The sequence below is a fragment of the Vanellus vanellus genome (assembly GCF_965231255.1).
Source record: "Vanellus vanellus genome assembly, chromosome: 8".
NCBI lineage: Eukaryota > Metazoa > Chordata > Aves > Charadriiformes > Charadriidae > Vanellus > Vanellus vanellus.
In genome coordinates this window covers 14,475,493-14,490,005 of record NC_138913.1, presented here as the reverse complement: position 1 = coordinate 14,490,005, position 14,513 = coordinate 14,475,493, and the positions used below count along the sequence as shown (strand labels likewise).

Genomic DNA, 14,513 nt, shown 5'->3' with positions numbered 1-14,513 from the left:
CCTAACGATGAGCAGATTTGCTCTATATATTTTACTTGGTAAGCTGTTTGGTAAATGTGGGAGAGGTTTTCATGTTGTTCCAAAATTTGTATGATTCAATTATGGTTTGTACCCTGAAAAAGAAGGAAAGGGCCTTCTATCCTGTAGCTAAATCATCTCCCCAAGAAAGGGGAAAAGGTCAGGGTTGTTTTATATCTCCACTCCTCTTATCCTTGAGGGGCTTTAAGACAAGATCTCACCCCTTCCCCAGCTCACAGAAAGCCTCAGGCTGCAGGAGCATCTGCTAAATCTCTCCCGTTGGAAGCTTTTCCATTTTGTGCAAAGTACTTAAACATTAAAATTTAACCAGAGAGTAAAAATGAGGCTGGGACTCATTCAGGGATTCAAACGTAGGTCTCTCGTATCAGAGAGGGACACGGTTTAGTGGTGTAACCAGTGCTAGATTGACAGTTGGACTTGATAGGGTTTTTTTCCAACCTAAACGATTCTATAATTCTATTAGTGCCTTTACTATTGTGGTATTAGATAAAAGGGAGGAAGGGGACAGGCTCGAGGAGGGTGGTGCAGTCATCTGTGCCTGAGAATACAGCTTTTCATTTCCTCTGGCTTTGATGTGCTTGTTAGAGAAGCAAGTTAAATCAAGGTTCTGCACTCAACAAAATAGATAATTCATTTTGGTAAGAAGAAAACAAACCCCTTAGCTCCATCTAAGTCTCTATTTGACATAAATCGGCTTGACTGACGTTAGCTCGTAGTAGATGCCCAATACAGTTGTACTTATTTACTGTCCCAGAGCTGAGTCTTGCTGGGAGAAAGCCTGCCTGCGGTCTGCAACGCTCTCCTTGCTATGAAATCGCGTTTCTTAAAGCAGCACGGGAACCAGCGGATAGCAATTTATTCGGTGGCTTGTGTAGCCACGGACTAGTACCTGCCTCTCCCCTGGCTGGCGGAGGGGCCGCTGAAGCCGAGACCCTTTGCACCGCAGCCTGTCTGCATCCGAGGTCCCCGCTCGCTGCAGGGGGCTTCGGCTGTGCAGAAGCGCAGCCGGCGAGTGCCGTCCTCGCATGGAGGTTGTACAGTACGGTGCAAAATCGTTAGAGACGGAGGCTCCTAATGGAAACACTTAACACACAACGTGACCGGAGTTATATAATGACTATGGCTTATTAAACAGCCTCACTAGAGGCTTGAAAGGCGGGAGGCTGATGAGATTTCGGTATGCTACACTGGATTTTTTCCTGTCTATTGAGCCAGCAATAACTAGGTCTTATTTATTTACTTTTGGTGGGTGGTCACATCAAACTACAAACTCCCGTCACACAAAAAAGATCTCTGCCATCCGGCTAGTGTCTGTTCCCGTGTAGCTTGCTTTCCAGAAGTAATGCCTGTGACAAATTATAAGATTCGCATGATCAAAATTGAATTTATTTTTGACCAGTTAGTTTTGGTTTGATCGGTTGGAGGGCAGGGGGACAGGCGGTAATGCTGCAGACCTCTGTCATGTGAAATTCAAGTTGTTTCTGCTTTTTTTAGTGGTTTTCTTTTCCTCTCCTCTTCGGCACAGGTATAAAATATTGCAGAGGCGATAGGGAAGCCCCGAGCCAGTCCATGGCTGGCTCATGATGTGCAGGGGCTGCGAGAGGCAAAGAGCGAGTCTCATCTACGAGAGTGTGTGGCATGCGTTTTGGGAGGGAGGAACATGCAGGATTTTAAACCAGAGGCGTTTTAAGGTGCCTGTAAGTGCTTCAGAGGTCATTTTTGGAGGTGTCTGGCATCTGTTCTTTTCAGGATTTTGCTCCCCGAGTCCCACACAGTTGGACTCACGCAGCCTGATTCAGCACTCGGTTACTTGGGTTTTACACCACTATGATCGCAGTGATTTAAATAGATTTTCATTGGCATAAAAGTGGAACTGCACGATAGTGAGTCAGCCATACGGAAAGCAAGGTAGTTGGCTTCCCAGGCAGAACGAGAAACAATAAGCAAATTCTTTGCAACACAGCTAGCAAATATTCTTCTGAACGAGCGGCATACATAAGCTGTCTAAAGACTTTCATTTGGTAGGTAACTTTCAGTGAAGCGATGTTCCATAAATCTGTTACTTTCTGCTGCACCAACTATGCATCGCGTTTTACTTGCTCATCTGAGCTCAATTTTACTTGCCTGTACGTCTATGTATATATGAATATTTTACAACCATGCTTGAAAGGAATCACAGAAAGCTGTCTTATCTGCGAAGCACTTCTACATTTACTCGGGACTTAATGGGGGCCGAGCAAATTGGGTCTCTTGCTACTTGCTGCACATTTGGGATATCTGATAATTATTATTATTATTTTTTTGCAGAACCCCAGCTGAAAGGAATTGTGACAAGGTTATTCAGCCAGCAGGAATACTTCCTGCAGATGCATCCAGATGGTACAATTGATGGGACCAAGGACGAAAACAGCGACTACAGTAAGAAAAATTAGCCTGTTTTGCAACCCGATTGCAATCAAATACATCACCCAGTGGGTCTCGCTTGTGCAGCTTTATTTTTGAAAGATCAAATTAGGAAGAAGCCAGCTGTTTTCTGCACATTTTTTCTGTCTGTCCTTCCCCTTTAAATCTTGCCTGTATAATTTTGTGTGTTTCCTCTCCGATATTCTTCCCTCCCGCCCCGATCCTGTAACTGCCATCTGGGTGGGGTGGAGAATAAAACCCATGATTTGAATTGCTGCCAGAAGAGAAAGGATTATTTTTATACACATGCCACGTGAGTAAAGGATACGGGGAATTCTCTCTCCAAGGAGAAGAGGAGAAAATTATTTTCGCTATTTTATCCTGCGGAAAATCAGCAAGCATCAGAAACTTCCGGGGGGGGAAAACCAGCTGTTCACTCAAGTCTAGTGCTCTGAGGTTAGCGTATCCAGTAGTGAGGCTGAGGGGATCAGATGACCTTTCCAAAGGGGGTCATCTTCCAAAACCCTGTTCAAAGGGGTTGGGTTCATGGTGTCCAACAAAGGACAACGAAGCACAGCGGAACCAGGTAGGTTTAAAAATGATGCTCATGTGCAGGAGCCATATTAGTTTAAATAAATGCAAAGCAGTAGCCAATATTTCTTTTGCAAAGAAGTAGTTTTGTCAATACCGAAGCTCCTCAAAAGGTTACAAAAGGTGCAGCATATTTTCTACAGCATCTTTTCATTTCATAAGCCTCAGATTGATGCTTCTGAGAGGGCAGTAATAAATGCAGATCCTTGGTGCCACAAGCTGCATCAACTGACTAGGACTCAAGCCTTGATTTGGGTCATCCTATATTGGTGTGCAGCTACTTGTGCCACTGCGGAAGGGACATCGTATAGCCTGTCCTGCATGGAAGGTGTCTTCCCAGTCATTACTAGAGGTGAATGGACGTTGATCCGTGCAGTAGGATTGATGGAAGCAAACTTCATGTACTTTGTGAAAGGTGGAACCTACTTAATCTGGGGATAAATCTTGTTCTTGCTCAAAGAAGCTCCTAGCTGGATTGAAGGCACCATTCCTTCAGGAAGGCAGGGCCTGGGCTGCAGGTGAGAGGTGTCTGCAGTGGTGCAGCACACGTAGCAGGGCATGGATGTTGCCCGTGGTGCAAGGTAGCTGCAGGCCCGCATCCATGGTGTTTGCCCCGTCCCCAAGAAGCTGGCAGGGTGCTGGGGGGTGGCGTTGTGTGTGGTGGGGCTGCTCTGCTGCAGCCAGCTCCGGGCTGGTGTCCACGTGCGGAGTAGCACATGAGAGGAGCTTTGAGAAGATGGCAACTAAAATCGCAGGAGGCTGGCAAAGCCCTTGTGAAATGACCAAGAAGCTGCATTTGCCAGAAACTTGGCCTGTAGCAGATGAAAGTGTCAGGTTTTAGTCCGCTTTTTCATACGCTGGTGTTGAACAAATGAAATAGCACAAATTGCAATGACACGGCTTCTAATTTACATTGGAGCAGGAGAATCTGTGGACCTCCACACGCTCACTTCTACTCCGTGAGAGACTGAGCAGGTCTCTTCCTACGAGAAGAGTCTGGCCTTCTGGTTTTCTCAGGCAGACACCAACATGATGGTGATGAGTTTAGTGGTCTTTACTGGGTGAGTAATGACCCAGTGTTGGGTTGTATTAGCTGCTTTTTCTTAAAGAAAGAAGACACAGGGTGTTCTCAATCTGCAGAAAATCCCATTGGAGGCCTATTTGTCAACGACATGGGAAGAGCTGCTAGAGATGACAGGGATTCATTACCGTCATCTATCAGTGAGGACCAAACAACAAAGTAATGGGCTTAAATGGAAGCAAAGATGAATTTAGGTAAACAGCAGAGGAGAATAAAATGTAAGAGCAGTTCTGCAATATTTCAAGCTGGCAGGGGAGGGGAGGGAAGGGAAGCTGCCTCTGGCTGCGCCTTGGTGGGTGCGGGGGAACCTCCTTAGTCCCCATCACTGAGGTTGGGCCCCAAGCACCCAAACAGCTCTTGTTTATGTATCCCATTAGAAATGTTAGAGGTTAGTTTGGTAAGGTGCTGAGTACTTGTGAGCCACTTCCACCCAGTCTTCTTAACTGGAAATAGATGGGCTGAAGGGTACTTCTAGAGTGTAAATTTATCTGGTGAGATGGCAGCCCTGCCTGGGCAGCTTGGTGGGACAGGAGGCATCTAGCTGAAGGGGGCCAAGCCACTTGCTCAAAGTCATGGGCTTTGTTGGAAAGTTTAGTGAAGTTTTTGAGAAAAGATTGAAACCAAAGAATTCCCCATCTCCTGATCTCAGGGTATATCAAAAGAGGGAAAAATCAAACCTGATAATATTTGGCTCCTGAAAGTGAAATGAAGAATGTGCTTTATTTAGTTTTGTTTAACTTTTTACTACATACTCTCCTCTATAAATCTTCAGTTTGAGTCAACATTTTTATATTATATGAAACTTCCAGTTATGGCTTCAAAACAAAATAACATTTTTCACTTTGGAAATGCCAAAATAAAGCATACTGACTGGTTTGGTTTTGTTTGGTTTTTTTTTTTTTTCCTTTTCCATTCCTCCAAACATCTCAAATTTTGATCAGAAAAGAAGTCAAAACTCACTTGTCTAAGTGAACAGCTCACAGATTTACTTCAGTGATGTTTTCTGTTTTTAAAATGCTGCTCAGGAATCTTCTGGAGAAGCCAGTCCGAAGTCTGTGCAGTATTTCTGTGCAAGGGCAAAACTCATCAAAGACAAGATAAATAAAAGACGAGATAAAATAATATTTTCCTGTCCCCGGAGAGGTGTTGGTTGACTCGCGTTCACTGGTAGAGAAGGGCGATCTTGATGGCCACAGTAGGATCCTTCCCACCCTGGATGACCATCTATTCTCCATGCAGAAGTCATCTTAGCGCGGTTAAATATGTGGTGAACACCATCTTCCATACATTGCTCTGTGTTCTGTAGCCACGCACTGATTATTCAAATTAGCATTATGAAAGGAAGCTTAATTTTCATGGAATACATTAGGTTGGTTTACTCTGGCAAAATAAACGTTTAAAATGAGACACGACATGTCCCTCAGATGCGTCTGATGCAATTAAAAGTTCTAATAAAAATCCAGTTATTTATATAAGAGGAACTGCTAATATTTAAGCCATTTTTAAATTAATTAGCTGGTGCCCATTTTATGCGTGTTCTTGAGAGGCTGATGGCATTTATTTTCCACCTCCTCTCACTTAAAGAAAAAGGGAAAAAAACCCAAAGCCCCCAGAAGCCAAGTTCTAGTGGCATTTGAATGGGCAGCCAGCCAGCTTCCCGCGAAACAGCGCTGGGGACATCTGTTCCTTATACCGTGTAGTTAAAGGCTCGCCATCTTAATGTAAGCAAGAAGACAGATTCTCTGCCTATTTGCATTGGGATATATGAAGAATTTTCTTTTAAGCGGAGTACACTTTCATGGTGGCCCTTGTTTGTGCTCTTAGGAATGTTGTACGTGAACCTGAATTTGGGGCAGTTTCTTTTCCTTCCAACTTCAGTGATCTCAAATGGTCGCTCAGGGCTTACTGTTGCTGTCAGTGCTTGCATCGTAATTGCTTTTTCCTGGGGCTGAGCAGGGTAATGCCCCTTCTTCGTGAGAGCTGTTGGACTTCTTTGCCAGCATAATCCAGCTGAATGTCTGAAAAGCCTCAGCAAATGGACAGTACATAAAGGACAGGTCAACTGTACTGACCAGGTGGAAACAGCCCAGCATATCTAGGATATTGTTTGGACCCTTCCAGCCAGAAACACAGAAAGATTAAGACTGGGGAAACCTCCGGAGGTCTCCAGTCCGACATCCTACTTGGAGCTGGGTTATCTTCAGCTGCACGGAACCTTGTCTAGTTTCAAACGTCGCCAGCAATGAACTATTTCATAGCTTCGTAACCTGTCTGGTTCCAGTACTGCACTATTCTCATTGTAGAGATTTTTCTTTATATCCAGTCATAATTTTTCTGAGGCTTCTGCCTGATGCCTGTTGTCCTTTCACGATGTTCCTCTGGGAAGAGTCTCTCTGGCAGCATTAGCTTTACCTTCTTTGAGCTAAGCAAACCCAGTTCCCTCAGTTTCTTCAAATATGTGGTACGCTGCAGCCTCTTGATCATTTTAGCAGCCTTCCTCGCTCCCCTCAGGATCTTAAACCTCCCCATCTCACGGTGCACCGAGGCTGCTGTTGCCTATTGCATCCTCTGTTAGTTCTTCCTTATTCATGTGCAGAACAGATGTCTTGCTCCAGAACAAGTCACCTGGTATAAATTAGTTTAGTTCTTCTGACTTACTATTGGTTAAATCAGCTGATTGTATGGACCACATCTTGGCATGTCTTGCCTTATTCTTCCATTTCTGTAAATAAGGTAGCCCAGACCCATAGCTAAGTATGTGTTCAGATTTTAAAAACATGTTATGCAGCTCATAAACTGCCATAACATAACAGTGAATAACGTACTCATGCCCAAAGGTTTAGGAGGACTGGAGCGTGCTAAGAGTAGTATCATTAATAACCAGGTGTAAATCTACTGATGGGTGAAAATGGTAAGATGTAATGAAGGAAAATAGGCAGAAATATTTAACGTCTTAATTTTTTTTCCTCTTCTGCCCATGAAGTAGAAGAACGCGTCCACTCCATGCAGTTGCAGATGGTGTAGAAAATGTACCATTTGCAGTAGAGAAAGAGTTTTAAAAGCAGTTGTTAAATTTTCTCTTTTGCATCGGCATGTCCTGCGTCCAGTCCTACTGTACCACAGCTAGTCCTCTTCTCCATCTGCTGTTTCACGTTGACCAGAATCTTTTTTTCCTGACAGGAAATGAGACCTCTTGCTGTCAAGGTTGGTTGACGGTGTCGTCCCCCCCCCCCCCCCCTTTTTACGATAAAGCTTATAAGATTTGAAATATGTTCCAAACCAAGATGAAATATTCTTTTGGGAGCATGGTAACAAATGGCTTCAACTTCTTCAAAGATATTTCTAGATTTGAGTGCAGAAACAGCTCGGAGAATTTACAAAGTTTTGATTGACCCAAACCACTTTTTGAATAGAGGAAGATCCTTGCTTCCGAAAACTTCTTTGGCTGGCAGTTCCCTGTGTCAGATGCGTGGCCTCCTGCTGGCTCCCCTGCTCTGCAGTATGTTGCAGGAGATGCTCTGCCATGCCTAAAAGCCGTGATTGCGGGCGCCGCTACTGTGGACGGCAGCGGGGGGTCGGGGAGCTTGGGAGCTGGCAGCAGTCTCCCTCCCGCAACGCAGAGCGCAACGGGAATGTTCCTGTCCTCCCCTGGCGTGCATAGGTGGAAAGAGAGGTTTGGAGACATGTGGGTGCTTCCAAGTGGAACTTCTCTTACCCACTAAGTCTGGGTATTATCACCTCGCTGCCTAATGAATGCTTTGAATGGTCTGTCACAAGTTTTCTATGCAAGACAAATTGGCTGTAGGGAATGAATGATGATGCCCATTTGGTTTCATTATTAGCAGTAATATGCTCCATTTTTCAGTTGGGGGGAGAAATTAGGGAAGGGGAATTGCTTATAAATAGACTTGTTAATTGCAGAGGGGTTTAGACCTTAATGGTAATGAGAAAGTGACAGAAATATAAGCTTGCCTTGGTTAGTGGGCTTTTCGACAGTAGACCTGCGCTATAATGCAGCTCTTCAATGCTGAGTAGTTATACTGGGGTGTGTTTATCTCATCTGGGGACAGTATCAGAGCATCACCATCCTGGACTCCAGGTGCTTATGGACCAATGCCCAGACTGCACTTGATTTGCCATATACATCTGTTGACATCCTACAAAATCACATAAAAATATAGGCTCTGGCTTTGGTGAGACTTCAGGACACACTTTGATGTTTTACTGAATATGGTGCTAAAAGGCATGAAAAGGGGCTGGGGGTTGTTTTTTTTTCACCAACCTCAAGGTGCCTCCCTTTTAGGTGTCTCACTGAGGGTAGTCATCCAGCCTTCCTTGTTAATCGGGGGAGAGAAAAGAGCCTACATGGGCAAATGGGATTCATTAATCCCTTTTTGGAGGCAGCCCTAAAACCAGCTCAGCCAGGGCACCTGTTAGGTATCTTGAGCAAAGTGGCTTTCTGTCTCCTGTGCTTTTGTTCAGGTTTTACTTCTGAAAAGGTATCCACCTCTGACCTTTAAGCGAATCCACCGTGAGTTCAGGTCAAACATAATCAGGTCCCTGTTACATTTCACACACTCTTTGGGCTCTGCTTTTTCTCTTAGAAATTGCGCAACTTCTGGGCCTTTGGAGCAGTCACACTGGTTGCAAGGAAAGAATCAATCCACAGTTTCAGGTTTTGTTTTGATCCCCCCCCCCCTTTCCTTTGTCTCCATGTTTGCTATAAATGTTTGGGTTTTTTCTTCTTTGGAAAAGAATTCCAACACACTTTCTCTTCCCTTCTGCAATAATTCATGAGGGACATCCTTGGGAACATCTTGTGGTTGAGTTAAAGCCGTGTTACCTGGCATGTGCACATCTAACCAGTCTCCTCAGGGCGGTGGATTGATGCTGAGCTGGTCTCAATTCCCTCCTGTCATAACAGGATTAACACTCGCCTGGCCTGGAGAGCGGTACCTTTTTGAATAGGCCATTTCAGCAAAAGCTGCTCTGTCCTTCAGGGCTGATGTTAAATCAGCAGCGGTCCATGTCCCAGGGAAAGAGCGGCTGGGAGATGGCACGGTGAGGAGAACTGTTTCTCCTACAACCGTTACGGAAGACCTCTCTGGGCTGTGCTTGCTCCGATGTGATGTGTCGTGTCAGGCATAAAACTTCGTAAATGACCTATAAAATGAATCAGCTAGAGGATGATGTCCTTAACAGTCAGCTGGAAAGCGGGAATGCTTCCCTGCGCCCTCTGTCACTCAGTCTTTCCTCTGCACTCTGCCCATTAACAGGCCTCCCTCGGGCTAATTTGAACACCCCAAAGCTCTTGAGAACTTTGAAACAGGCTTTTGCAAACAAGTGGGTGTGTTAAAAAGCCACAAATGCTTCATGAACGTGGAAGGGGAAGTCTGACCTCGTGACTAGGGAACCAGGGAAAAATACTGTTTCAGGGCAGTTGTGTGGGAAGAGACCTTGAGTGAAGTATTTCCATGGTGTCTGCGCCTGTGTTTCTTCCCAATCCTGTGTCCCTCTTTCCATATCCCAGGCTCCCTGGGACAAGGCCTAGTTAGCTCTTTATAAGCTGAAGCAGAAGGGGTCCTCCAACATCTGGGTACTCTTGTCCTACAAATCTCAGTGGAACCAAAGCTGTTCTAGTGCCTCAGTGTTCAGTCCATCAACAGTGACTGTCCTCTACGTCTTTGAGCCTGTTCTGTTAGAAATGTAGCAAAAGCTTGACCATACATTAATGTATATGCTCCTGGGAAAAGTCTTTCAATGAGATACACGCTCTACTTGAAATAAAGCAATAAAGTAATTAATTGGGAGGAAGTGGTTGCAATACTTTAATCGATAAGATTGCAGTAGAATTGAGCATTGAAAGGTCTTGTCCTCTTCTGTCCTATCTAGTGCTGCTTCTGAATGAGGAGCAGTGCTCTGGTCCTGGAGTGGAGCAGGATCTCTTCCTGAGTCTCTTCATTCCTTTAACAGCAGGGATCGCAGGGGCAGACACACAGTCGAGTTAATTAGCATCCTTCTGGCCGTGCTCGCTGTCTATATACTCTTATAGCATATGGCAAATGCAAGACAGTGTGACTAGGCTAAAATTCTGTTTCAGGGTGAACCAAACTGAGTGGTGTTGTTGCGTTTGCCGTGGGCAGAGACATGCACATGTGCAGTTCCCACAGCTCAGCTGGCCTACAGAAAGCCATTGAGATGCGCTAGCTTTAGTGCTCGTATGAGCCCTTGGCATTGCAAAGTGATCAGATGGACCGATGGGTGCGTTAAGGCTTCTGGGAGGCAGCCAAATTCAGTACACTTCTAAAATTTGCTTTCAACATTGGCCCCAGGACTGCAGACCTCTCTTGTAGCTGGAAGCAGGACTTTTGATTCTAGTTCAGTATCTTTTGTCAGAGTCAGGAGCGGGGTGGGCTAGCCTGGGGGCAAAAAGCAGCAGCGGCCACGCAGGGTGATGTCTCCATAACCTTTGCTTTTCTTTTCCTTCTGCAGCCCTTTTCAATCTAATTCCTGTGGGTCTTCGTGTGGTGGCAATCCAAGGGGTGAAGGCGGGTCTGTACGTTGCCATGAACGCTGAGGGATATCTCTACAGCTCAGTAAGTACTGCGTGCTGTCGGGGTCCTGGAGTGGTTTGGTTTTGTAGGCAGGAGGGGGGAGACTGCACTGGGACTTGCAGCTTTTTCTGAAAATGGTCACGTATCAGCAAACCTTTGAAAGCGGGAACAGGGGGAGCTGCTGCGTGGCCATGCAATATTCACTTTAAAGTGTCTCCACGGAGATTCGTGGCAATATTTCCTGACCTGTGAAGATACGCTTTGTATTCCTTTGAGTAGTTACTTAATGTAGGTCACGTTGTAGAGGAGGCTGTGTGGCTGGCTGGTTATATTCTGGTTTCACATTCGTGAAATGGCGTGGACTGAATGGAATTGCTTCTGAATTGCGCCCGCATAACTGATCATAGGTGGTACCCCAATGTGTCATACTCTGCTTCTGACTGCAGTGTAAATCCACAGCAATACCCTGACTTCATTAAAATGGTTCTGGACTATTCTGTTGGCAGAATTTCCTTCTATTTGTGTGGTCTTTTTAATGCACATAAAAGATAAGTGAGGCATTTTTTACTGACTAATTCCCCTATAACTTTCTTAGATGGCATGAAAGGGCATGAGGTTATTCATAAGATTCTCATTTGAAGTAAGTAATTGATTTTCACAGTGAATAATTGATTCAGTGATTTATTAAATATGGCAGCCCTTTGCCAGAATTTTTTATGCTTCAAATAACTTTGCTCTAGTTCTACATAGTAAAAAGTGATAGTTAATAATACACTTCTCATTTCTGTAGCTATGATATCTTTAAAGTGTATAGCCAAGATTCTAATCTCATCTGCCATTGTGTAAATTTACAGTGCAGCGGTTCTGCTCTTGTCTAGACATTTACTTTGCTTTAAAAGCATACGTGAGAATGGAGATAGGACCACTGAAAGGACAACAGTCCGAGCTGCTCCTACACAATATTTCCTAACTCTTACCGTCCATCTTTGTTCCTGGTCAGTTTTAAACTGCTCACATGGTTGGGATTTCCCCTTTTCCCTCGAGAGGTAACATAGCTCTGTCTCCCCAGTGGTTCAGGGTAGAAAACAGCAAGTGGATGTGTTAGTAAGCCTGGCGAGATAGGTCTCAAAACTGGCTGCTTGTCAAGAAGAGACAGAGAGATCAATCTGGATCTCTGTGGATGCCAGACGCTTCCTGTTCTTTCATGGCCCAGTAAACATAAATGACTGCTTCTAAATAAATTACATCGGTTTACTAACAATGAAAACTTCCTCTTTTTGTAAAGCTATCAGAGTCCTAAAGGTAATACTGAGCGAGGTGTGGTGCCGCACTCTTGTGCGTGCTTCCCTCTAGGCACGCAGGCAGGGGGGTCAGGATGGACATTGTGCCCTGCGTTTGTGCAGCACTGGGCATAAAGGGTCCTGGCCCGGTGCTGAGGCTCCTCGTACCACTGGTGCCCCATACATGAGGACCGCAGGAAAGCAGTGTGTGTCACAGAGCCGCATCCGGCCTGGGGGGGGTTGTCTTTTTGGAGCAATGAGGGGTCAGCATTTTCTGAACAAATAGTGCAAGGGAGGGAAAGGTGAGGGGCTCGGGCAGGAGAAGAAATGAAGAGTTGGAAATGTGAGGTTTGACAGCTGAGAGATTAGAGACGATGCAGAGGAAAAGGATCTCTTGCTAGCGGTAGTGAGGTGATGCAAAGAGAGGGTGGGACATACCAAGAGATGGTGGGCAGCAGGAGGACCACGTGTCCGGGAAGCACATCTGTTTGTCATATGAAGTGTTCTGAAAGGCACCAGATCATACATGTGTTCAAATGAGGGTGTTTTAACGGGGCCTGCTTATTCCCAGCAAGCGTGTCTGTCTTTAAGCAGGAAGGTTAATCAGGGAAGGCTAAGGATGCACCATGATGGCCAGTGGTTAATGAAGTGGACCTCATTACATGCCGCGGCTTGATGACATTCAGCTCTGTCTGAACTAATAAGAGTTAAACTGTTCATTTTGTCAACATGATCCAGGGTTTCTGCTTGCAGTAAATGGATGCTACTGGCTCATCTCTACTCCTGAGAGATGGAACTTGCTGGACACTATTTTCTTGTATTGACTGGTGGCTCTGTCTCTATCTCACAGCAGTAAATCAATTAATTGTGCTTTGGAGCAGACCTCAAGGCAAGAAAAAAGAAAATTTGTGGATGGATTCTGTTAGGACCAGGGAGTGTGGGTCAAGCCACTCATAGTATCAAAGGCAAGGGATGATACCAGGGTCCTATAAGAGAACTGGATATGGCTGAGAAGAGCTTAGCTTGTTCAAGCAATTTCTTTTGGATGCTGCAGCTTTCCTTGTGGGGCCAGGATCCCACTCCAAGCCAACATTTGGCATGGCTGTGTCAATCTCGAAGACTGTGCCGGGGAGTTGCTTTGGCGGGACTTGACAGTCTGTTTCTCTCTGGGGTGAGCAGGGCCATTGGCCGTGTCGCCTGGACCTGACTGCTGCCCACAGCGAAGGACACATTGTCCCTGTTCCTTTGCTTAGCAGACCCTAAACTACAGCTTTGCTCGGTCTCCGGCCGGTTTCCTTTGGTGTTGTGCACGTACCTGTTTTTTTTTCACTGGTCTTTTCTGAGGGATTTCTGAAAAATGGGTCAATATTCCAAATAGATGTTGTTCACTCATGCAGATCTATTGATAAATGAAGTTTTTCTGTTGCTTGGCTGCCTCCCCTGCTGTCTGTCCCAGGCCTAGCCCTGCTAGCACTTGTTATAACACCCTCAAGCCCAGGGTGGCTTTCAGATAAAATGCAACTGTCCAGGGAAATGTTTTGTGTGGTGGTGGTGTTTTTTCCTCTTCTTGAGTCCAGATTGTGTCTGTGACTGAACACATCATCACCGTGGGTTTGTTTTGGTTTTGTTTGGTGGGGTATTATTGGTAATGCTTAATCTGTGTGCGTCAGCTGAGACCTTGGCTGACATCCCCTGCCCTGGATCAAACCAGAGGCTATTATCAGCCCGGTCTTGGAGATGGTTTGTGCCAGCTCCTTCTGAGTTTGGGCCAATGGGTTCTTGAATAATTGCATTTAAAATAACTAGCCCTTGGAAAAAGTCTTCCTGGTGCCAATCAGCATAAAAGCAGGGCTGGGTGGGGTCCTCTGAAACCAAACTTGTTGAGAAGGCTCTTTGCAGAAACATGCAAGACCCTCCTATGTGCTCAGCCACATTGTGGTACCTTTAGCATGAGTTTCCTCACCTATTCTGTTCCGTTAGGGATGGGTAGGGACAGTGTGGGGTTGGGTTGCTGGGTTGAAGCCAACCATAGATCCCTAGCCAGCTTCAGAGGCCTAAATGCATTAGATGCCAAAGCCTGTTTGCTTGGGAAGCAGCTGTTTACGATTTTTGTGCATTGTTTACTTACACTCAATACCTGATTATTTTATTTATTTTTTTTTCCCCCCAGACTAGCTTACTGCTACCTCTGAGGTCTGCTGGGGAATTAGGTGCTTAGTAGGCAACAAAATCAGGTCTTGGTCTCAGGCACCTGGTTTGGCAGACAGGATACAAAATGCTGTCTTCGTAGCAAGCTTGCAGTCAATGATGCGTTCCCGTTTGATTTCTTATAATGTAGAGCAGCTGTAAATTCCCTGATGGTCCATGAAGGTGTTTTTTTGTTTTTTTTTTTATCAGCACCTGTTCTGGGGAGGGACATGACTCTCCTGAGGATCCGCTGTTAGTATTTTATGGCAAAGTAAAAATACACAGAATGAATGAAGGGCAGTAGGTATTACTTGTACTGTCTTAGCGCTTGGGAACTGAGACCAAAGGCTGGTTGTTGCAGAGGAGAGGGAAACACAG

General features: G+C 45.3%; 1 protein-coding gene across 2 annotated transcripts in view; it reads left to right on the top strand.

The window, feature by feature from the left end:
• Positions 1-14,513, top strand: part of FGF12 (fibroblast growth factor 12) — a 104,386-nt gene that overhangs the window by 19,235 nt on the left and 70,638 nt on the right. For both annotated transcript variants that reach the window (XM_082487156.1, XM_082487155.1), the window contains exons 2-3: positions 2,347-2,457; positions 10,607-10,710. In XM_082487156.1, coding sequence (XP_082343282.1) covers positions 2,347-2,457; positions 10,607-10,710 — 215 coding nt within the window. The remainder of the gene's footprint in view (positions 1-2,346; positions 2,458-10,606; positions 10,711-14,513) is intronic.